This window comes from Podarcis tiliguerta, assembly GCF_965153285.1.
Source record: "Podarcis tiliguerta genome assembly, chromosome: 10".
In the NCBI taxonomy this organism is placed as follows: Eukaryota; Metazoa; Chordata; class Lepidosauria; order Squamata; family Lacertidae; genus Podarcis; species Podarcis tiliguerta.
In genome coordinates, this window is record NC_139543.1 from 66,746,389 (window position 1) to 66,771,598 (window position 25,210).

At 48.0% G+C, this 25,210-nt stretch overlaps 1 protein-coding gene across 4 annotated transcripts in view; it reads right to left on the reverse strand.

Annotated features, from left to right (window-relative positions):
* The window catches only part of PLXNA4 (plexin A4), a 618,767-nt gene that overhangs the window by 84,127 nt on the left and 509,430 nt on the right, over positions 1 to 25,210 (reverse strand). For all 4 annotated transcript variants that reach the window (XM_083401717.1, XM_083401718.1, XM_083401719.1 and 1 more), the window contains 6 exons: positions 21,515 to 21,611; positions 19,486 to 19,676; positions 13,347 to 13,498; positions 10,286 to 10,403; positions 4,472 to 4,608; positions 1,272 to 1,472 (listed from right to left, as the gene is read on the reverse strand). In XM_083401717.1, the coding sequence (XP_083257843.1) occupies positions 1,272 to 1,472; positions 4,472 to 4,608; positions 10,286 to 10,403; positions 13,347 to 13,498; positions 19,486 to 19,676; positions 21,515 to 21,611 (896 nt within the window). The remainder of the gene's footprint in view (positions 1 to 1,271; positions 1,473 to 4,471; positions 4,609 to 10,285; positions 10,404 to 13,346; positions 13,499 to 19,485; positions 19,677 to 21,514; positions 21,612 to 25,210) is intronic.

Here is a 25,210-nt window from a genome sequence, read left to right on the forward strand (position 1 = left end):
TTTTCCAGGGAGTCTTCTCTTCTCATGAGGTGGCCAAAGTATTGGAGCCTCAGCTTCAGGATCTCTCCTTCCAGTGAGCACTCAGGGCTCCATTTCCTTCAGAATGGAGAGGTTTGATCTTCTTGCAGTCCGTGGGACTCTCAAGAGTCTCCTCCAGCACCAGAATTCAAAAGCATCCATTCTTTGGCGATCAGCCTTCTTTATGGTCCAGCTCTCACTTCCATACATCACTACTGGGAAAACCATAGCTTTAACTATACAGACCTTTGTCGGCAAGGTGATGTCTCTGCTTTTTAAGATGCTGTCTAGGTTTGTCATTGCTTTTCTCCCAAGAAGCAGGCATCTTTTAATTTTGTGACTGCTGTCACCATCTGCAGTGATCATGGAGCCCAAGAAAGTTGACCCCTTGGGGTAGTGATAAAGCGGGATATCAAATCCACACTCTTCTTCTTAAATCCTTCTTAAATAGTGGCACCCAGAACAACTGGATACAGTGTTCCAGGTGTGGTCTGACCACGGCAGAATAGAGTGGTACTATTACTTCCCTTCATTTGGACACTATACTTCTGTTGATGCAGCCTAGAATAGCATTAACTTTTCTTGATGCAGCTGCTGGGTGACCTTGGGCCAGTCACACTTCTCTGAAGTCTCTCAGCCCCACTCACCTCACAGAGTGTTTGTTGTGGGGGAGGAAGGGAAAGGCGAATGTTAGCCGCTTTGAGACTCCTTAAAGGGAGTGAAAGGCGGGATATCAAATCCAAACTCTTCTTTTTTGCTGCATTACACTCTTGACTGTTGTTAAGCTTGTGGTCCACCAAGAGCTCCAGATCCTTTTCACATGTCCTACTGGCAAGCCAGGTGTCCCCTATCTTATATTAGTGCATCTGGGGGTTTTTTTGCCTATGTGCGGAACCTGACATTTGTCCCTATTGAAATTCACTTTGTTAGTTATGTGCCTTTGAACTCTGATCATCTCTCTTTCTTTCCTGGTTGGAGGACAGAAAGGGGAATGTGAAAGTGTGCAGAAACTAGCCTGCTGGACAAAAAAATGAAATTCACATTTGTTGCCCTGCCCACTTTCCCCCTGTCCCCACCCACCACAGTCATGTGGCCCCTGAAATGCTGGCTGGAAGGGAATATGCCCCCCAGGCTGTAAAACTTTCCCCATCCTTGATCTCAAAGCTCCTAGGATTACTTGGGATAAATTCGACAACAGCTCTTCATATTGACCTGCCCCTCAAGTTGTGCCACCTTTCTAATGGCGCCATTACCTGACAATACTCCATTCTGGATCGATCTTCACGATGGTTGGGTCCGTCGTATATTCAAACTCCAGCTCCTTGGGTGACTTGGCCTTCTCTAGCTCCTTGTGGAGCCTGGCCTTATCCACCTTCACGATCACATCCACTACCATCTTCTCCGAGCTGCTGGTGTAAGCCGTGGTGTTGCAGATAATCCATTCTGCTGCTCTCCTGTCCCCGGAATGATGAAAAGGAATCTGGTCAAACAAAGCGATCCCATGGACGAGTCCTTTGGCTACATTTTAGCTTGTGTTTTAGTGGGAGGTATAAAGATTCTTCAGTGAATAACAGAATGTGTAACTGGCCCTAAAACAGGAGGAGCCAATGAGTTTCCCCATAATATTGGGCTCACCCACACTTCCTCATACACCCACCCACCCACTGGTATCTTGGTACTCGAATGGCTTGACTCCCAAACACTGCAAACCCATAAGTACACTAAGTGTTCCGGTTTGCGAACGCTTTTCGGAAGCCGAATGTCTGATGTGGCTTCCAATTGGCTGCAGGAAACTCCTGCAGCCAATCAGAAGCCACGCCTTGGTTTTCAAACTATTTCGGGAGCTGAACGGACTCCCAGAACAGATTACATTCGAGAACCAAGGTACCACTGTATATATATTTAAGGTTTTTAACACATTAAGCACTAAAATCCAAACACATTTTTAAAAAGCTAATAAAAAGCAATATATTGAAAAAGAAGAAAGGAAAAATATAAAATAGAATATTCATGTTCCATACAAAACAGACACTATAGGTAGATAGACAGATATAGATAGATATATGAAAGAGAAAAAAAGAATAGAGAAAAAATAACTAAAAAGACCCTTTATCACATTTATGTATATCTATATATCATATCAAAATTTATTTACACATAGAAAGGCTCACCCACACTTTTCAGACAGAGGTCCATGCATTTCTGGTCCGTGTCCAAGCATTTTTGTGTGTGTCCTGTCACTTTCCCCTGGAAAACCCAAACTTTATTGCTGAACTGTAGCAAATGGCAATTCAGGTTTTCTGTGGATTGCTGTTTGCTCCAGTTCAGCAGTAAAGAGTTCCGTCAGAGTGGGGAGCACTCAGACATGGACCTGGACAGTCCATACCTGTGCCTAGAAATAGGTAAGTGTGAATGAGCCCATTGGGTGTGTGTGTTTGTTCTTTTGCTTGCAAACTGACATCACCCTGCCCAGAACAAGAAGAAGCTCCAGGCAGCCCAGTGACAATAACAACAACAACAACAACAACAACAACAACAACAATAATAAATTTTATTTATACCCCGCCCTCCCCAGCCAGAGCCGGGCCCAGGGCGGCTAACACCACTAAAATTACAATAAAAATATAATAAGGGAAGAAAAAACCCCAATTTAAAATACAGGTTAAAATGCAATTTAAAATGCAGCCTCATTTTAAAAGTAGCCCATAGATCAAAACTGTAAGGGGAGGGAAACATAAGGGTCAGACTGAGTCCAAACCAAAGGCCAGGCGGAACAGCTCTCTCTTGCGGGTCCTGTGGAAAGATGTCAAGTCCCGCAGGGCCCTAGTCTCTTGTGACAGAGCGTTCCACCAAGTTGGGGCCAGTATTGGAATTGGCCCTAGTTGAGACCAATCCAACCTCCTTGCGACTTGGGACCTCCAAAGTGTTGTCATTTGTGGACCTTAAGGTCCTCCATGGGGCATACTAGGAGAGGCAGTCCCGTAGGTATGAGGGTCCTAGACCGCATAGGGCTTTAACCAGCACCTTAAAGCTGACCCTGTGCTCCACTGGGAGCCAGTGCAGTTGGTAAAGCACTGGATGAATGTGATCCTGCAGCGAAGACCCCGTAAGGAGCCTCGCTGCACCATTCTGCACCCACTGGAGTTTTTGGGTCAGCTCCAATGGCAGCCCCGCACAGAGCGAATTACAATAGTCAAGCCTGGAGGAGACCATTGCGTGGATCACAGTGGCTGGATCAGGGATGCCTATTCTAAACTGGCTCCACTGCAGCAATGGGGGCAACTCATTGCCCTACAGCTTCAGGCCATCCACAATCTTATTGTTCATTCAGTGGTGGAGGAAGAGGGTGCGGGGGGTGCGTTCTGCCCCAGGTGTGATCACTGAGGGGGGTGACGAATGACAAAAATGTGAGGTGTTGTGTTTTTTTTAAGGGCTCACGAAACGTTTTAGTTCAGTCAACAAATGTAAAGAAACATGGCTGGCACTGGGCACCACACCACTGGGGCTGACACTTACCACGGGGTCTGCAGTGTGCCCGAGCCACACGTCTCTCCTGGGAGTGACGTGGTGGCTTGGGCACCTGCAGGCTCCGCACTGCCTGAAACGGCAGCGTGGGGCTTGCGTCTGCCCACTGCCTCCCCCTCAGCTGCCCTACAGCTGAGGGGAAGGTTGTGGAGAGGATCTACGTAGCGTTCCCCACCGATATGGGCGGCTTGCCCCGCCCCTGGCTGCAGGATGCATGCCACACCAGGCACCCGAGCGGCTAGGTATGCCGCTGTGTTAATTTCGTTGATGCACTCAGAGGAAAGATCCCCCTGTACTAGTCCTGGGGGCTAACTGAGAGGTGAGGTCTGAGTCCAGTCCTAGGTCATTAGTGCGGTATGGAGGCTGTCCGTCAAAGCTGTAGCTGGGTCCAAGGCGGGGAGTCGGGTGGGGTCAAGAACTCTGGCAGAAGAGCAGGACAGGGTGCAGGCAGGAACAGGCTAGCAACAACGTTGCTCCCACAACCTGGGACTGGGGCTGGCTGGCTTTTATCTGCCCCGAGGCATAGGGTGGCCCCGGTCCACAGGTGACTCACATCTCCTGGCCTGGAGGTGAGTACTCCTCTTGCGGGAACTTAGTTCCCTCTGCCTCTCTGCCCTGAGCCTCTGCAGCTCAGGAGAGGCTGGAGGGTTAGCGGACCCAGAGGCAACCTCCTCTTCCCCAGACGGGGCTGAGAGTGGAGCACCTGCAGGCAATGGGTCCTCGATCACCTCTGGAGCCAGAACAGACTCAGCTGGTGCCTGCATCTGAGGATCCAGCACAGGTGAGGACCCTTCAGGCTCAGGCCCCAGGCCCGGCTTAGCTGGTTCTGGAGGCGGGGACTCCTGCGCAGGCTGGGATTCCACAGGTTCAGCCTCTGAGTCCGAATCCCAGGCCATCACCCCCCCTCCCTCAGGTTTTTGGGATATACCTGTGGAAAAGGCAGGGGTGGTCTCCAAAGAGCACTGAGACATTGCTGCCAGCGTTCAGATTCTTGCCCGTGATGGTGACTTGGGTTCCGCCAGATACCGGACCTCGCTTGGGATTTAGGTCAAAGAGAGTCAGCATCTGGAAAAGATTAACAACTGCAGTAAGAAATGAAGGCGCCGCCAAAACGGAATTAGTGGGATGGAATTAGCAGGGAGAGTAACAACAGCTGCCGCGATAACTCTGAAATCGTTCGTGATTGTTTTTAACTGTTTTTCAGAATCTTTTGAATCATATTGTTGCGCGCCAGTTCAGCGTCTGAGTGGTGTGAGATTTCAGGTTTAGTGTTTCGTTCTGGAATAAGGTGCAGCGCAGACTGTGCTGCCTTTATGATATACGCTTTATTGAAAGAAGGATGGCAGACAAAATTAATGAACTACGCAGAATTAGATAAAATGACAGGAAGGATTCGAAACCTGCGGGACCAGAGATTCACAGAAGACTGGAAGAAATATATGAACTATTTGAAGAGCAACTGTAATCAACAAATTATGCTGGTAGGACTACAAGAAGTTTTGTAAGGAGAAATATATGAAATATTGCAGAGAAAGAATAGTGATATTAGTTTTGAGAGTTAAATGTAATAGTGGAAGTAAGAAATGTATATTAAGTGAATAGATTGAAAAATTTTGCAGATGTGATTGACGTAAGTCAAAAAATGGTGTAAGAAATGAAAGTATGTTTAATTACTGTTGAAATTGATATGTTGAAAAATTAATTAAAATTATATTTAAAAAGATATACGCTTTATTTATACATCTATACAACCTGAGCGCAAGAGAGTCTTGCTTCCCTTATACAAACAGCCTTGGATTCAAATAGAAACCAGACATCCCTCTCTCTTTCTGTGGCTCCCTAGCCTGTTGATCTTCTATCTTCCAAGCTCACATCACTCAATTCTTGCTGCTCTCAACTCTGCCTTTGTCCTTCTAACTTCCCGCAAGTTGAGGGAGGGGACCTCACCCATTTGCCATCTTGCACAGAGCCCCTCCCTTTGTTCTCCTGAATGGCCCATCACCCAGGCTATCACTTCACCAGGAAGCTAGCTTGTCTATTCCGAGAATTAGAAGCAGAGCTAGGCAGTCATCCTGCTGATGTTGATTTTCCCACCCTGAGTGCCTTTGGAAGAAAGGAAAGCCTGGCCCTGGTAGTTCATGCAATAATAATAATAATAATAATAATAATAATAGTAATAGTAATTTTTTATTTATACCCCGCCCTTCCCGGTTCAGAAAACTGGGCTCAAGGCGGCTAACAACAAATTTAAAAGACTTCATTGATGCAACAAAAAACAGCATAAAATACAGTATAAACGTGAATAATAATAAATTCAGAATTCAAAAATCAATTTAGGGGGAGAAATCCATCCAATAAACATTAGATGATCACCAGGGCTAGCTGGCTAAATTAGTCCTATTTGGGCCAGTGAGGAGACCAGGGTAGAATTAGCTGTGGGATCCCAGAGCGGGTAATCTTCATAAAAAGGGGAGGGAAGGAAGGGGAATAAAAGATCAGGCTAAGTTCAAATTGAAAGCCAGGCGGAATAGCTTTCTCTCACAGGCCCTGCGGAAGGAAGTTCAATCCTGCAGGGCCCTGGTCTCATGGGACAGAGCATTCCACCAGGTTGGAGCCATCACTGATAAGGCCCTGGTCCTGGTGGAAGATAATCTGACTTCTTTAGGGCCTGGGACCTCTAAACTATGATTATTCATGGACCTTAAGGTCCTCTGTGGAGCATACAAGGAGAGGCGGTCCTGTAAATACGAGGGCCCTAAGCCACAAAGGGCTTTAAAGGTCAAAACCAGCACCTTAAAGGGCTTCCCTTGAACTGGAGTTGCAGTTAGTGCAAAAATGCTCAGTATCCCTCCAATTGCCAATGTTTGGGGAACCTATTGCTATATTAAGGTAGGGGTGTGTGCGTGTGCGTGTGTGTGTGTTCTTATTCTCAGGTGTGAATGTTTTGAGTTTCAACATTTGAGTTACATTTCAGGGGTTTGGGTTGTCCCATCCAATTCTAGAATTCTGTGATCCTAACCCCAAACATAAATATCACAGATATTCACTCTCATTCCCAAGTTCCTACACGATGCCCTGGTTTAACCTGTTGGGATTTGCAGGATACTGAGTAAGTCTGCAGGCTTCAACAGGATAATGCAATACTCTGTGAAGTGCTGGGTCAGAGTGACTCAGCAGGAGTGTGATTAATGTGATTGGCTATCACCTGTTTTAAAAGGAAAGCCTGTTCAACAGTAACTGTGGTGGTTGTGCTGTGGTATGGTGGTGCTGTGGTGGAGAGTAGTCGTTTGCCTTAAGGAGCAGGTACTCTGTATGGACTGTTTTTGTAAATACCTGTATATAGCTCACATTAAAAAGACTGCACTGAAAAGAAACCTGGGACTCTGAGCGTTTCGCTAAAAAGCGCCGCGAGGAATTCGCGACATAGCCTTGTTCCAGTCTTGCCCCACCCAACACATACGTAATACCAAGGTTTCTTACTTTCACTGAGAAACTGCCTAGCATCTGCATTGCAGAGAAATACAAGGTATAAAATTTATAATAAATAAATAAAAAATAATAAATGCAACCACCCTCTTTTTTCTTGCTGATTTTGTTTTAAAATCAAGATAAAACAATAATATTTAAGAGGGAACAGATCATCCTGATACCAAACTACAGCAAGGGATCCTCACTTTCTCAGGAAGAAATCTAGAGTTGCAGTTTCTTCTTTCATTAGCATTTTAATAGGAAAAAAAACTTTCTGCTTGGTCCCAAGTGAAAAGCCATCATCTGCATTTAAATGAAAGGTTCCCCCCCTCTCTCTTTCACACACACACTTTTCCCTATCCTCCCTTCCACTTTTAAGAAGGATGGTATGAAAGGTTTAAACTCTCCAATGAATGAGCAGGTACAATGAGCAGGATGTTGTTGTTGAATGCTGGAGATTATTCATGTCGTTTTCTCCTTTAGCTAGCTCTTCCGAGTATGAAGGGGGCAGGATGGTGGGGGACGAGCCCAAACCAGTGTGGTGTAGTGGTTAAGAGTGGTAGACTCGTAATCTGGTGAACCGGGTTCGCTTCCCCACTCCTCCACATGCAGCTGCTGGGTGACCATGGGCTAGTCACACTTCTCTGAAGTCTCTCAGCCCCACTCATGTCACAGAGTGTTTGTTGTGGGGGAGGAAGGGAAAGGAGAATGTTAGCCGCTTTGAGACTCCTTAGGGTAGTGATAAAGCGGGATATCAAATCCAAACTCTTCTTCTTCTTCCCAAGAATGAAACCAGCCAGATGCCTATTGTAAACCTGCAAGCAGGATTTGAGTACAAGAGAAGCTCTCCTCTCTTGTGTTTTCCAGCAACTAGCATTCAAAAGTGTTGCCCCCTCCAGCTATGGCATGGTCATTGTGGCTGGTAGTTATTCATAGCCTTAAAGGTAAAGGGACCCCTGACCGTTAGGTCCAGTCGTGGCCGACTCTGGGGTTGCAACGCTCATCTCGCTTTACTGGCCGAGGGAGCCAGCGTACAGCTTCCGGGTCATGTGGCCAGCATGACTAAGCCGCTTCTGGTGAACCAGAGCAGCGCACGGAAATGCTGTTTACCTTCCCGCCAGAGAAGGTATCTATCTACTTGCACTTTGACGTGCTTTCGAACTGCTAGGTTGACAGGAGCAGGGACCGAACAACGGGAGCTCACCCCGCTGTGGGTATTCGAACCGCCGACCTTCTGATCAGCAAGTCCCAGGCTCTGCGGTTTAACCCACAGCGCCACCCACATCCCTATTCATAGCCTTAGCCTCCATGAATTTGCCTAATCCTCTTTTAAAGCCATCCATGTTGGTGGCCATTGCTGCCTCCCATGGGACAGAGTTCCATAGTTTAACTGTGCGCTCCATGAAGAAGTATTTTCTTCTATCTCTCCTGAATAAAGCCCTAAACTGCCTCAGCCCAGTAGACCTGAAGGTGTGTCTCCACCTCCATCGTTCTGCCCGGACACTGAGGTCCAGCTCCAAGGGCCTTGTAGTGGTTCCCTCCCTGCAAGAAGCGAGGTTACAGGGAACCAGGCAGAGGGCCTTCTCGGTGGCGGCACCCGCCCTGTGGAACACCCTCCCACCGGATGACAAGGAAATAAACAACTATCTGACTTTTTAGAAGACATCTGAAGGCAGCTCTGTTTAGGGAAGTTTTTAATGTTTGATGCTTTATCATTTTTTAATATTCTGTTGGAAGCAGCCCAGAGTGACTGGGGAGGCCCAACCAGACCGACAGGGTATATGTAATAAATGATGATGATGATGATTGATGAATTGTTCAGCTCCATTGTATGTGCCCGAGTTCTGGTGCACATCAGACCCAGCCAGCTAATTCAATGGTCAGGAGAGGAGCTGAAGTCCATCAGCATCAGGGAGGGTACCACATTGCCTACATCTCCCCTAGACTAGGAGGCCTGCTGCCATTTCCTCATCCTTCCATACCTTACAAGGCCCCTCCATCAAGAGCGATCGAGCATCTTGGGGCTTCCTTTCGCATTTCTTTATAAATCCCCGTCACCTGCTGTTCATCCCTACCTCCTGTCCCAGGAGAGAGCCTCTAAATGTCTGGAGGTGTTATGATAATAACACTGATAATAATTATCCATCTCATTTGCAGGCTTGTAATAAGTTGCAATAGCCTATTAATTATTCACAGCTGCCTTCACAAATTTCAGATGATATATTCACAACGAAAATAGGATAAGGGTGGAGGGAGAAATCGGCTATTAGAAACTATTTGCATTTTTCTGTTCAGAAAAGACTGATAAAACCCGAAAATAAAGTTAAGCAAATAGGACTAGAGGGATCCATCAAACAGTGAGGCTGGGTGCTCAAGAGTGAATGTAATACGAATTAACTACCCTTATGAGTTTTGGCCCAGGGAGGACAGAGAGAGAGAGAGACAGAGAGAACGTTCACATCCACTCCATAAGGTATGCTGAAAGCACATTTAACACACATTTAAAGCCCATGGCTTCCCCCAGAGAATTCTGCAAACTGTAGTTTAAGGGTGTGAGGGTGTTATAGTTCAGTGAGGGGCAAATTGCAGCTCCCAAGATTCTTTAAAGGTAAAGGTACCCCTGACCATTAGGTCCAGTCGTGACTGACTCTGGGGTTGCGGCGCTCATCTCGCTCTATGGGCCGAGGGAGCTGGCGTTTGTCCGCAGACAGCTTCCGGGTCATGTGGCCAGCATGACTAAGCCGCTTCTGGTGAACCAGAGCAGCGCACAGAAACGCCGTTTACCTTCCCGCCAGAGCGGTTCCTATTTATCTACTTGCACTATGACGTGCTTTCGAGCTGCTAGGTTGGCAGGAGCAGGGACCGAGCAACAGGAGCTCACCCCGTCGCAGGGATTCGAACAACCGACCTTCTGATTGGCAAGTCCTAGGCTCTGTGGTTTAACCCACAGCGCCACCCGTGTCCCTGTCAAGATTCTTTGGGGAAAGCCAAAGGCTTTCAAGGTGTGAGATTCAATGCTAGTCCTACTCAGAGTAGAGTAAACCCATGGAAGTTAACAGGCAGAGTTAAGGCCCTGGGACCTTAAGGTGAAGGGCAGGTAATGAAGAAGTAGAAATTTCAGTGGGTCTGCTCTGAGTAGGGCTTAGATGACCCTCCAACCTAACCTCGAAATTTCACTTTGGATGAAACTCAAGAGCATTCCTGGAAGCCTCCAGGATTCTCGAAACCTCTTGCCCGTTCCTCCTCAATTCCCGAGTCTCGCTCACGGACTTACCGTAAAGTAATAGAACTGGGAGGATTTGGCCATGAACTCCGGCTTGCACTCAGCGACGCAGATGTCCACGTTTCCGGCATGCTGGCTGTGCTTGGCCTCGCCCATCTCGCACACTATTCTAGAAGGAAAGAGATTCAAAGATCAGGAGGTGCCCCTGTGGTCCTTGCAAAGGGTGCCTGCTGTGTGTGGGAAGGCTTAGAGCCAAAGTAGATGATGACAGCTAGGAATGGGCTTCCCCTAATGGTACAGATTGTTAGTTTCTGTTTCTCACTCAGCAGCTGCGTGGAGTCACAGGACTCTGTTTACATTCCTGGGATTCCATACTATTGGAGTCTCACGGGAAAGGAGACGGGATGTGACGTTAGTGGTTTTCCTGTTTCCTTTGTCCCTTTGTTCAGTTGCTGTCTACTTTCATAGAGAGAGGATGTGTTTTCTGTTCTGCCTAGTTTAGAAATAAATCTCTTTACAATGTAGCCAAACCTCTTGTCTCTTCCCTGTGCTGGGAACCCTGCTGGATAGAATGTGCTTGAGGCCTTATCAAAGCCTCAGGCCATTAAACACGTCGGAGGCGATTTCAAAGCTCAGCTCGGAGGAAGATGAGGCCTTATTGGCTTGGCCGAGTGGAGATTCCGACACAGATCCCATATCCTATTTTGGGAAACCCCTTCTCCTTAAAAAGTAGACCTCTTTTCCTCAAGGCTCAAGTCATTCCATTGTGCCAGATCCAGGGGAAGCTAGGGTCATTGCAACTGGCCTCAAGCAGAGACCCACCAGTACAGAACCTCTTTTGGTGATGGACAGAGAGGCTACAGGTGCCTATTGTCTACTGAGCTGAGTTACAAGCAGGCGGGTAAAGAGTAGAGAAGAGCGAACCTACTGACTTTGGTTTCTCTCCATTTACACTCTTCAGTTTTCAACATTGCCACATTAGTTTGCAAAGAACACTTTTTAGTCCTCATGAAAATTCATCAGCATTTCAGGGCAATTTCCCCCTCATCTGCACATTCCCCCCCCCCCCCGAAGCACTTTCCCTTAATATAATGCATATCAATATATTACTATTTTCCACTAATATATGCACTTATATATACACCCACTTTGCTCCAGTGTGTGCATTTTTTGCACACCCTACCTAACGGGAGAACTGCGTTGCAAAATTCAGAGAAGTGCACAATTTTGAAGGGCAGCTGTGCTCTGATTTGTACATTGTTTTGGGGCAGATAAGGTAAGTTTGCTTTTGAGTGCGAACCAAACCCAGTTTCTCCCACACACCCCTGGGGAAATGTTGTTCGTCCTCACTTGTCATGCAAAGCAGAGGTGAGGGACATCAGCACTACCTGTAAAGCCAGGTAGGGCAACCTGTAGTGCTTCAGTTGTGGCTAGGCTCCAGCTCCCATCATCCCTCACCATTGGCTATGCTGGCTAAGGCTGATGGGAACTGGAGTCCAGCATCATTAGGGCTAGCCACACCTGTATTAGTTACAGGTGTATACGGCCTAGGACCCTCGTACCTACGGGACCGCCTCTCCTGGTATGCCCCACAGAGGAACCTACAGTCTGTAAATAAAAACATCCTGAAGGTCCCAGGCCTCAGAGAGGTTAGGCTGGCCTCAACTAGAGCTAGGGCTTTCTCGGCTGCGACTCCAATCTGGAGGAACGCTCTGTCACAAGAGACTAAGGCCCTGCGGGACCTGACATCTTTCCGCAAGACCTGCAAGACAGAGTTGTTCCACCAGGCCTTTGGTCAGGGCCCAGCCTGACTCCCTTCTTTGGCAACCTGCACAGAATTTTGCTTAAGGGTTGCCATTAATTTGATTTTAATTAATTTTTATAATGAAATGTTTTTAGAATGTTGGATTATTTGATTGTTTGATTATTTCATTGTTGTTAGCTGCCCTGAGCCCGGCGTCGGCTGGGGAGGGCGGGATATAAATAAAAATTATTATTATTATTATTATTATTATTATTATTATTATTATTATTACTGTCATATACAATCCCGTTAGGAGCAGGTAATGTTTTCTCTGTTCTGCTGAGCCTGGGAGGTGGCCGTAGCACAGGTGTAGGGAACCTCTGGCTTTCCAGGTGTTGTTGCTGTTACTATTATTACCGTATTTTTTGCTCTATAAGACACACTTTTTCCCTTCTAAAAAGTAAGGGAAAAGGTGTGTGCATCTTATGGAGCGAATGCAGGCTGCGTGGCTAAGCCCAAAGTCAGAACAGGGAGACGGAGAGCCATGCACCCTGCGCAAAGCCTCCGCAGGGCAGCAGGGTGCCTTCACCCCGCTGCCCTGCAGAGGCTTCACAGGCTGTCCCCGAAGCCAGAACAGCAAGAGGCTTTCCCAGAAGCCAGATCCCTCTTGCTGTTCTGGCTTTTGGGGTTCAGAATTTTTTTCTTCTTGTTTCCTCCCCCCCAAACTGGTTGCGTCTTATCGTCTGGTGCGTCCTATAGAGTGAAAAATATGGTATTTACCTGCCCTCTACCCTAAGGTCCCAGGAAGGGTTACAACATGAAAGCACAAACTGCTGAAAACAACTTACAATCACAAAAATAAGGTGGGTCCTAAAAGCATACACCTCGAGTGTCAAAAGCCAAGGTAAAGAAGTGTGTCTTCAGCATTTGCTGGAGGCTGCGCAACGAAGGTGTCAGATGCACCTCTGTGCAGAAGGAGTCCCACAGCTTAGGGGCCACCACAGAGAAGACCCTTTCCCAGGCCACACACACACACACACACACACACCGAGCCCCTGAGGGTGGAGGAACTACCAAGAGGTCCCTCTCTGCCAATCTTAGCATCCAAGAGGGCCTGTAGGGAAGGAAGAGGTCTTTCAGGGATGTGGTTGGACTCCAAGTCCCATCAGCCAGCATGGGAATTTTAGTCCATCAACAATGGAGCATCCCTCTCCTTCCATCTATCCCACCTCATTTCAGGGCTCAGTGACCTGAGACTGGCAAGGAAAGTTGGAGAAAGAGCAAGGCTGTCTCGCGTAAACATTCCTGCCCTAACAACAGAGCGGAAGGTCTTAATAAAGCATCTTTCACCCTGAGGCCCTTACTTACTGCTCTGCTGGGATGTAGCCGTCCACTAAAGGAATGCACTCCACGCCAGCTACTTTGACATGCGATGCAATGTCCCGGAACTCCAAGCCCAAATTTTCTCCCCGGATGGTCACCCTGGTCCCTCCTTCACGAGGTCCCCTCGCCGGGCTGATCTAGGAGAGGGAAAAACTGGTTAAAGCAAGGTGAAAAGAAAGGCAAGGCCCTGTGCCGGTGTTCTACACGCCCACCAAAGGGGCACAGCTGTTTGTCAGTGTGGTACAGTGGTTAGAGCGTTAGACTAGGATGTGGGAGACAACGGTTCAAATCCCCACTCAGACATAAAGCTCTCACTGGGGAGGTCGAGGCCAGTGGCTGCCTCTCAGCCTAACCTACCTCACAGGGTTGTTGTGTGAGTCAAAGGAAGAGGGGGAAAGAGAACTGTGTATGCCATCTCAAGCTCGTTGGAGAAAAAGGTGGGGTGGAAAAACAATTAATAAGTACTTCAAGAGACCTGGCCGTGCTCATCCTCTGGATAATTTATCTCATCTTAGGTAAAGGTAAAGGGGCCCCTGACCATTAGGTCCAGTCGTGGCCGACTGGGGTTGCAGCACTCATCTCGCTTTATTGGCTGAGGGAGCCGGCATACAGCTTCCAGGTCATGTGGCCAGCATGACTAAGCCGCTTCTGGTGAACCAGAGCAGCGCATGGAAACGCTGTTTACCTTCCCGCCGGAGTGGTACCTATTTATCTTCTTGCACTTTGACGTGCTTTCGAACTGCTAGGTTGGCAGGAGCAGGGACCGAGCAACGGGAGCTCACCCCGTCGCGGGGATTCGAACCGCCGACCTTCTGATCGGCAAGTCCTAGGCTCTGTGGTTTAACCCACAGCGCCACCCGCTCATCTCATCTTAGGCACCAAAGAAAATGGATGCCTTGTTTCAGATGGCTTCCTCCTTAAAACAATCAAAGTCCATTTGCCATTAGCTGGCGTTGGGGGGAACTGCTTCAGAGATCTGCTTCTCCTCCACCCATTCCTGTATCTTGGACTGGTGAAATCAAGGGTGTGTCTGTGGTGGTGTGCGTGTCAAGGGAGGCTGAAGAACAACAAGGGCACCCGAGCCAATAAGTGAACTGGACACTTTTAGATATTCATGCCCCACTTTGTAGTTATTCTGGGTTGGCAAGAAAGCCGCTTCCGCCCTCAAAGGAGGTGGAGTTGCAGGCTTCACAGCCCCACCACGCGCGTGGTGGCTGGAGCCCAGCCTCGCGCGATTGGGGGGGATTCTCGGCTGTGCCATCCCCTAGCTAGCCAATCGGCTGGCTCTGTGGGCATGGCCTGCCCTACTTAAGGCAGGGCGCAGCCAGGGATCTCTCTCTTTCCCCACCTGCCAGCTGTTCCTGCTTTTCCCACACTCCTGCCCGATAAGGTTTCCATTCCTTGACCTTGGTTGGTCACCGTTGAGGGTCCTGGTAGGTATTTTTCCACTTGGCAAATAGGCACCAGCCACTTGGCCTTTGCCTACCTCATAGCAAATCGTCACAACTTTCTGGCTATTGGCGATTAGGCATTGGTATTGTTCTGTAGATGGAAGAGGGGAGGTAGCGCCATCACCTGCCCCACATATTGAAGGGTAGTCCATTAAAGGATTCCGGGGGGCGTGGCCCTGTCTGAAGCCTGGGGAGGTGAGGGTCTAAGGCACGCCCCCAATCGGTGACCCCGGGGGAGTTCCTAGTCAATGTGCATCAGCAGGACTCCCCCTACTGGTGGTTAACCCTTCCTGGACTTCAAGCGGACGGGCTGAAGTTGGATATAGTCGGTTAGGACCAATGCCTAAGCCAATACTGCCCATCATCTGTAACCAATAAAGTTGTGGCCTTATTTAGCCCATTACCCTTAATAATTGTGTCATGTGTCATTATTTCACTGGGGGGGGGGGAATTCCGCATGCAACAATAAAGGAGGGTGCAAAGCAGAAGTTGTAAGAGAGGCATAGGGGACTCTTGGCCCTCCAGATGTTGTCAGACTTCATCTCTCATCAGCCCAGGTCACTGAACCTGCTTGCAGCTGCAGTTCAGCAACATCTGGTGGGCCTGTGGGCCAGTGGTTCCCCACACCTGCGGTAAGGGGTGGCGGTGACTCGGGTGGCTGCAACACTGATCAGGAGCAGGACTCCACAGGTGTGGGGAACCACTTCTGTCATGTTCGGTCTGAGTTCGCCTTCTTTCTAAGCACAACAAACCCAGAATGTTTTGTTCTAAGCACTTTATTTCGTTTTCTCTTTTCCACACCTCTTTTTAAAAAAAATATATATAATTTTTTATTAGTTTTTAAACATATCATTTTCAACAGTAATTAAACATACTTTTACATCTTATTCAAATTTTTGACTTCCATCAATCCTGTCTGAAAATTTTCCAATCTAATCTCTTAGTATGCATTTCTTATCTTCCCCTATTACATTTCAAACTCATAACCAATATCTCTATCTTTTCCCACTTTGTAACACATTGTATATTTCCCCTTACAAAACTTCTTGTAGTCCTACTAGCGTAATTTGTTGATTACAGTTGCTCTTCAAATAATTCATATACTTCTTCCAATCTTCTGTAAATCTCTGGTCCCACAGGTTTCGAATCCTTCCTGTCATTTTGTCCAATTCTGCATAGTCCATTAATTTCGTCTGCCATTCTTCTTTCTTCAGAATTTCTTCTTGTTTCCATTTCTGGGCTAACAATGCAATCTTTGGCTCACTTCCAACTCTATGAATCTATTATTCTAGCCCTGGAGGTGAGCTTCAAAAGTGAGCTTTTATTTTTCCTCACCTCTTCTAGTTCCATAAAAAGGCTTTTGAAATGGGTGCAACCCGTTTTCAAAAAATGCCTATGCCATAAGATTTATTATTAAGGCATTATGATATTGGCCTTTTTAATTTTCTATCCCTTTTCTAATAATCCCTTACTTGGGATTCGCTTTCTGCATGCCAGGTTGACATTTTCGCTGAGCTCTCCACCATTACCCTGAGGATTCTTTCCTGGATAGTCGCAGGCGGTTCAGATCCCACCAGTGTTATACATGAAGTTCCATGCATATTAATTCACATCCATAGTAGTGAGGGTCGTTTGGAAGGTTTTCATTGTGTCTCTCAAAAATCAAGGGTATATCCTGCCCACCTAGCAGTTCGAAAGCACCCTTAAGTGCAAGTAGATAAATAGGTACCGCTTTATAGCGGGAAGGTAAATGGCGTTCCATGTGCTGCTCTGGTGCCGGTTCGCCAGAGCAGCTTCGTCACGCTGGCCACGTGACCCGGAAGTGTCTGCGGACAGCGCTGGCTCCCGGCCTCTAGAGCGAGATGAGCGCACAACCCTAGAGTCTGTCAAGACTGGCCTGTACAGGCAGGGGTACCTTTACCTTTACCTTTACCTATTTTTTTTTAGTCTCCGGAAGTGAACAAATCTCACTTGCTGGCTTATTGATGGATTGTCAATGTGTTTCCTCAAAAGCAAGTCCAAGGGGACTTATTCTCACAAATATGTACAAGACTGCAGCCTTAATGTGTATGTACAATATATATCATAGGATAATATTTTACAAAGGTTTGAAGGAGCATTCTTTTTCTCTCACCTGCACTTGAACCCCTAGACCAGAACCTTAAATTAATTCTTCCTGACTTGCCATGTTCTCTGCTCAAAAAGGCTTTGTAGGTTTTTATATGTTTGAAAAGCCTGGGAAACCTGTCTAACCAGGAATTTCAACTCTACAGAGGACGCTTGGGTTGCGGACATGATCTGAGTGGGATGCACATTCGCAACCTGCAGTGGTGCGTCTGCTCATGCGCGGGTTGCGATTTGGTGCTTCTGCGCATGCATAAAGCACGATTTAGCGCTTCTGCACATGTGCGACCCCCGGTTCCAGTACTTCCGGGTTTTGGCAGGTCCGTAACCCAACAAAACACAACCTGAAGCATCTGTAACTCGAGGTATGACCGTATATCATTCTGGGGTGATTAGGGATGTCAGAATTCTGGCAAGAAACAGAAAACAGGAGCAGAAATTGTCAATGTCCGCTTATTTATCTCCTGTCCAGAACAAAAATCAACCCAACAAATATGGTGGGTGCTATCTTTGGTTGCAGCTTTCAGCCTCCCCTATTTGAATTGCATTTCTTTTGAATTAAATGGGATAATTCACAAAATTAATTGTGTAAATTAGGTTACACAGTTCACAAAATTGTGTAAATTAGGTTACAGAATTCCACCACACACAGTGGCGTAGCGTGGGGGGTGCAGGGGGGCCCGGCCGCACCGGGCGCAACATCTGGGGGGGGCGCTCCCACTCGCAGCTCTCTGCCCCTACCTGGCTCACTCATTCTCTCTCACTGCAGTGCTGGCTGTGCGAATCCGCTCCGAGCTGCCGGGTCGCCGCCCACTGTGGAGGGGAGGGTGCCAGGCGTGCGGTGTGGTGCGGAGAGAGAACGAGGGACTATCTGGGGGAGGGACAGTGCAGCGGGGGGGGGGCGCACATTACTTGCCTTGCCCTGGGTGCTGACAACCCACGCTACGCCACTGGCCACACGTAGCATAGTTTGGGGCAGATGGCGAACCGCAGTGGAATGGAAAGAGCGCTGCAGATTACAGACTCAGGGCAGAATGGAGAATAATGTCCTGTTAGGCACCGGTGGTGATGCATTTCAAGAAAAACAAATTGCAAATTTTATCTGGAAAAAATAATAATAATAAAGCACACTCCAATATCCTGCTTCCCCCCTCCAACGTCTGGCCAATTCTTCAAAGAGGCTCTTTGGAGACATTCCTGCTTCCGAGGCAAATCTTCTTAAAACCTGTGAACTTCTGCATCCTCTCTGGTGAGGACTGCATGCGACATGGGAGCAGGGATGATATAAGGCAGCGCTTTGATCTAGCTGTTTGGCACAGCAGCTCCAGTTAAACCACAGTCTCCTGGGCTCACTTTCACAGCTGCGAGGAGCCATCCTTCTTGAGTTACAGCATCTGAGAAGGAATTGCGCACAGCCCAAGTGAGTTCTAAGCGGGGCCATCGTTCTTGGGATCAGAAAATCATAGAATAGAATCATAGAATCATAGAATCATAGAGTTGGAAGAGACCACAAGGGCCATCGAGTCCAACCCCCTGCCAAGCAGGAAACACCATCAGAGCACTCCTGACATATGGTTGTCAAGCCTCTGCGTAAAGACCTCCAAAGAAAGAGACTCCACCACACTCCTTGGCAGCAAATTCCACTGTCGAACAGCTCTTACTGTCAGGAAGTTCTTCCTAATGTTTAGGTGGAATCTTCTTTCTTGTAGTTTGGATCCATTGCTCCGTGTCCGCTTCTCTGGAGCAGCAGAAAACAACCTTTCTCCCTCCTGTATGTGACATCCTTTTCTATATTTGAACATGGCTATCATATCACCCCTTAACCTCCTCTTCTCCAGGCTAAACATGCCCAGCTCCCTTAGCTGTTCCTCATAAGGCATTGTTTCCAGGCCTTTGACCATTTTGGCTGCCCTCCTCTGGACACCAGAAGGAAGCAGAGAACCAGAAGGACACCAGAAGGACACCAGATAACCAGAAGGAAGCAGAAGGACCATCCTTATAGTAGCCCTGTTCTTTAGGACATCCTGCATGAGCCAGATGACAGCAAGTCACTATCAAAGAGCAGGACCACACCTCAGGAAGCTGCCTGTGCAGAAAAGCTGAATCTGGGAGGGGGGCCGAACACCATAGCTCAGTTGCAAAGCTCCTGTTTCGGATACAGAACAGCCCAGGCCCAGTCCTTGGCATCTCCAGTTGAGTGGTAAGGCTGAAGGAGAATCCTATTTGGTGGATTATCCATCATAGCCAGTGGCATAGCAAGGGTTGCGGGTCACCCAAAAGATTGCAGCCGTAGAGATAAGAAAAGAAGAGTTGTTCCATTGCCTGGAGAGGTCACCGTTTTCAATAGAGCACAGCAATAGAAGCACACAGCTGTATTGAGGCAGCATCAGGGGTTGTAATTTTATGCCCCCTAACAATTTAGCACCCAGGGAGACCGCCCCTGTGACCCCCTTCCCATGCTACGCCACTGATCATAGGTCTTCATGGCTAGGCAGGGTGCAGAAAACAAGGGTATGGGGAACGGAAGAGGGAGTTTCAGGATGACTTACTTCTGTGATCTTGGGGTTGGTGCATTTGCCCCCAGCGCCAGAGAGCTCCAGCCACCGGTTCTCCAGGATGGGGCAATGGTGCTTCAAGGTGCACCGGTTCTGGTCTTCGCACCAGCCACACTCGTAGTCCGGGTCTGCTTTCAGGCACAGGCCGCAGCTGTCTCGCATGGCCCCGCATTTGTACAGGTGGACTGTTGGGAGAGGAAAGCACAAGCCTGTTGAGGAGGCATTTACCCATGAGATCGCCTTACCCCATATATGCCCTCTCAGGTGCTTTGATCTGCAGAACTGCGGCAAAGGAGCAGCAGCCAATAAGCCTTCTGCGGTCAAGTCAAACAATGCAGCAAGAGTCCCACTAGATTGGACTGGAAGGTTTAACTAGTCAAGAATCCTGTTTCCCACTAGGGGGCAACCAGATGGCTGGGGACAGCCCACAAGCAGGACGCTCGCCCACTGGTGCTCCCCAACAACTGGCATCAGTGGCATAGCGTGGGTGGGGCCACGGGGCACTTGCCCTGGGAGCAAAATTCTTTGGGGTGCAAGATTTCAAAAGAAAATTAACAGAAGTAGTAAAAATATATTTTAAAATAATGCACCATCCCCTCATTCAGAAAATCTCCAAATGACTGTATGGGTGAACTGATATGGTCAATGGCCGGTTGCTAGGGTGCCCGCCGCATATAAAGGTACCCGCTCCTGACCAATCCTCCATCCTGTTTTTCGCAGTGCTCGATTGCTGGATGCTCACTGGGCGCTGCGGCTGCCACTCGAGTTAGGTCGCAAGCTATTGCACCTTTGTTCCACACTATTGGTGGGTGGTGCCAAGGATATTTGCCTTGCCCCGGGCATTGGCAACCCATGGTACACCACTGACTGGTATTAAGAAGCACCTCTGATAATGAAGGTGGAAGGTATCTATTATGACTCATAGCCACTAACAGCCTTATATGAATTTGTCTGCTCTTTCGAAGTTGGTGACCAACACCACATCTTGTGTCCACAAATTCAATAGCTTATCTATGGAAGGTATAAAGAAGCCAGCAGCTAGGAAACCGATTCTGAAATCTAAAATCTATACCCAATCAATGATACAGGGGAGGACTCTCCGACCGAAGATGTGCATAAGACTTCCTCCCTTTTTACTTTCCATTACCAGTTGAAAGTATCAGTTTCTCAGTGCAGAGAATCATGGAATGGTAGGATTGGAAGGGATGCAAAGGGCAGCGGCGTAGCGTGGCGCAACATCTGGGGGTTAGGGGCGCAAATCCACGGGTTAGGGGGCGGAAATCCACGGGTTAGGGGGTGCAAATTACTTGCCTTGCCCCGGGTGCTGACAACCCATGCTACGCCACTGGCAAAGGGTTCTCTAGTCCGACCCCCAGCACTGCCTACAGAATGAATCAGGGGGGCACCTTTCCTGGCGAAACTGGGTTTTGATTTTGGGGGCAAAAATTAGGGTGAGGGACTGAACTCACTGTACCTAGAGGGCTCCTTACAGCAGCTGTCAACTGCGTACCACTACCCCCCCCCCCCAATTTTGCCTTCCCGCCTCCTGCTCCCACAAATTCCCACAAACCCAGTTTTCCAGGAAAGGAGTGTGTGAAATCAGAAAGAGGGCAATGCGACTGACCCATATTTGTTATTATTTTGAGTCGTATTTAAAAAAGAAGTTGCAAACTGCTTCAGCAGGAAAAAAACCTGACTTGGGCAGATCCAAACTAAGCTGCTGGCAACAATCACTGAAATGAGCTACTCAAGTCAAGAGGATTTGGAGAGTAGAAAGTTTGGCTTTAAAATGCTGGGGGGGGGGGGAGGGGCAGGCGGAGCTTTATTTGTTTCAGGTGCTCAACAAGAGAGAGGGGAAGAAAAACAGAACTTTTTTTTTTTAAGCAATTTGCAGAGAACATAAATAAAGCCTTGTAGCAGACGGGGAAGGGAAGCGTAGAGTGCTTTGTTAGGAAGTGTGCAGAGTGATGCAGCCGGTTGCTAAGGTTACCACTTCCAAGGACAAGTCGAAATGATTCGTTACCTTTGTTCTGCGCCGGGTTGTCAATGTTGAAATCCCCATTCCACACGACTGTCAGCTCCACTGGCAAGCTGTTAATCTCCGTCCCATCGTAAGTGTACTAAAAGTAGGGGAAGGGAAGTACGGAGGGAGAGAAAGAAAGAGAGGAGAGAAATCACACCTGCTGCTCTGGCTACTGGAAATGGTGGTGGCAATTCTTGCACATATCTCCCTTGACACCATGGTAGGAATGGGATTCTAACACACACATGTAAATATCACCAGGATTTTTATCACTTCATCTTCCCCGCTTTCCCTTGACATTCCTCAGGTGTTTCACGACTAAAGAGACGCCTTCCGCACCAAATTGTCTTTGAATGTTACTAATGGGGACATCACCTTGCCAACAAAGGACCGTATACTTAAAGCTATGGTTTTCCCAGTAGTGATGTATGGAAGTGAGAGCTAGACCATAAAGAAGGCTGATCGCCGAAGAATGAATGCTTTTGAATTCTGGTGCTGGAGGAGACTCTTGAGAGTCCCATGGACTGCAAGAAGATCAAACCTCTCCATTCTGAAGGAAATCAGCCCTGAGTGCTCACTGGAAGGACAGATCCTGAAGCAGAGGCTCCAATACTTTGGCCACCTCATGAGAAGAGAAGACTCCCTGGAAAAGACCCTGATGTTGGGAAAGATGGAGGGCACAAGGAGAAGGGGACGACAGAGGACTAGATGGCTGGACAGTGTTCTCGAAGCTACCAGCATGAGTTTGACCAAACTGCGGGAGGTAGTAGAAGACAGGAGTGCCTGGTGTGCTCTGGTCCATGGGGTCACAAAGAGTCGGACATGACTAAACGACTAAACAACAACAATGGGGACTAGTGGGCATAGTAACACTGGGGCTTTCGGATGACCACAGTTCACTGCAGATCTTTTGAAAATTAGTACGGTTTGGCTCTCCACTCCTTAATTTTGCTTGACGTGGAGATGAACTAAGTGTTTTGAAGGGCATTGATGCCCGGGTTCCTTGACCACCAATTGTCTCCTTCAGCCAGCCTTCTGCCTTTCGATATTTGATCAGGCTTTCCTGCCTATAGCTTGTCTTCTCATCCATGATGATCGGAAACTTTATTCATTTATTATTATTGTTTTTTTTAAAAAATGAAAGCTAATATTCTCTGGCAGTATAGCTTGGAGTAACCCAAAGCTCCAAGCCTCAGGCAGAGGCGAGGCTCTGTGTCTACTAATCGGCATGCAATTGCAGGGCCAAACGTACCCTGTGATTTCTGCACATTACATTACAGCAAATGCTGAGTTACACCGCAATTTATCTTTGAGCAAACCAAACACAATTAGCTGACAATTGGCGGGGGCCTTGCGAACAGCATCTCAACCCCGCCGGTTTCCCCCCAGCATGGTTTCCATGGATGTTAAGTGCACTATGCTCTGTAGAGTTTGCTGCATTCGTTCCTCATGCACAGAAAGAGCAATTTGATGAGGTCGGTGCACGCAGTGAGAATCACAGAACTATAGAGTTGGAAGGGATCCCAAGGGACATCTAGTCCAACCCCCTGCAATGCAGGAATCCTCGGGAACTGGGTACACAAAGGACTGCTTTCCTCCATGTAAATCTGCCCTAAATTTCTGGTCTCCTTTGATGTCCTCCCACTGGATGCTCTCATCCAGTGGCGTAGCGTGGGGGGTGCAGGGGGGCCCGGCCGCACCGGGCGCAACATCTGGGGGTTAGGGTTAGGGGGCACAAATCCACGGGTTAGGGGGCGTAAATCCACGGGTTAGGGGGCGCAAATCCACGGGTTAGGGGGCGCAAATCCACGGGTTAGGGGGCGCAAATTACTTGCCTTGCCCCGGGTGCTGACAACCCACGCTACGCCACTGCTCTCATCTTCAGAGGTTAAGCAGCTAGCAGGGACCAGCAAACTTTTTCAGCAGGGGGCCGGTCCACTGTCCCTCAGACCTTGTGGGGGGGGGGGGCAGACTATACTTTGGGGGGGGGAATGAACGAATTCCTATGCCCCACAAATAATCTAGAGATGCATTTTAAATAGAAGCACACATTCTACTCATGTAAAAACACGCTGATTCCTGGACCGTCCGTGGGCCGGATTTAGAAGGCGATTAGTCCGGATCCGGCCCCCGGGCCTCAGTTTGCCTACCCATGAGCTAGGCAATGGGGAGACAGCTTTTTCGGAGGTGGCACCTGGTTTACAGAGCATTCTCCCTGGAAAGTTTTGGCAGGGGCCAATATTCAGAGCAAGGATGGAGAACTGTGGACCACCAGATGTTGTTGGACTCCAACGTCTATCATTGCTGACCTTGTTGGTTGGGGCTGATAGGAACCAGGTGTCCAACAAGATATTGAGAGCTACTGGTACTCCTCCTCTTTTACATGGTCCGAGGCCATAATTTAAGACCCATTTATTCTCAGAGGCAATTGTTGAGCAACTGATGCTTGCTCCTTTTTCTGGCGTGTTAGTCTTAATTTTATGTGATGTTAGCCTGCATTTCCTGATATTGCTGTGGACTTTGTTGTACTTTTTTTATTGAGAGCATTAGATATCTATCTAGATCTGGAATCACAGAATTGCAGGCTTGGAAGAGACACCGATTCTAGATCAACCCCCTGCAAGGTAGGAATATGCCTTGCCCAGCAATGGAAAGAGGCGAAAATGCCGACAAAAGTGAACTGGCAGATGAAATTATTAGAGTATGCAGAGATGGCAAGACTAACAGGGAAAATCAGAAATCAGGGGGATCAAAACTTCAATAGGGAATGGCACAAATACAGACTGTACTTAAAAGAACACTGTAATCACTTGAGCTCTTTGGCAGGCTTTTAGTAACTCCTGCAATGTTACAAAGACTCTGGATATTTTGGAGGACCATAATGTGGAAGAGGGACGCGGGTGGCGCTGTGGGTAAAAGCCTCAGCACCTAGGGCTTGCCGATCGAAAGGTCGGCGGTTTGAATCCCCGCGGCTGGGTGCGCTCCCGTTGTTCGGTCCCAGCGCCTGCCAACCTAGCAGTTCGAAAGCACTCTCGGGTGCAAGTAGATAAATAGGGACCGCTTACTAGCGGGAAGGTAAACGGCGTTCCGTGTGCGGCTCTGGCTCGCCAGAGCAGCGATGTCACACTGGCCACGTGACCCGGAAGTGTCTTCGGACAGCGCTGGCCCCAGCCTCTTTGAGTGAGATGGGCGCACAATCCTAGAGTCTGTCAAGACTGGCCCGTACGGGCAGGGGTACCTTTACCTTTACCTAATGTGGAAGAACTATAATATGCAGTTGATTTATAAAGGACCCATGGAGGGGAGGAGGAAAGTCCTAAGATTTGGAAGAATCTTGATTTCAAAATTTAAAGGTGAGATTTATTTTGTAAAAGCAATAAAAATTATTTCCAAAAGAAAAGAAAAGAAATATGCAACTGTCCCATATGGGGAACGAACCTGCAACCTTGGCATAATCAGCTAATGTCTGCTGATGGAGTTCAGTTGAAGTACTAGTCCCTGCCTCAGGGAGTTTATGATCTAAATATCATCTTTGGGGGGAAGAGGATGGGGGGGAAGCATGAGGCATGGTGTGGATGTGTTCTATGGTCCAAAGAAGGTGCTAAGGATAATAATAATTTATAATAATTTATACTCCGCCCATCAGTCTGGGTTTTCCTAGCCATTCTGAGAGCCAACCGAATATTAAGCAGACAA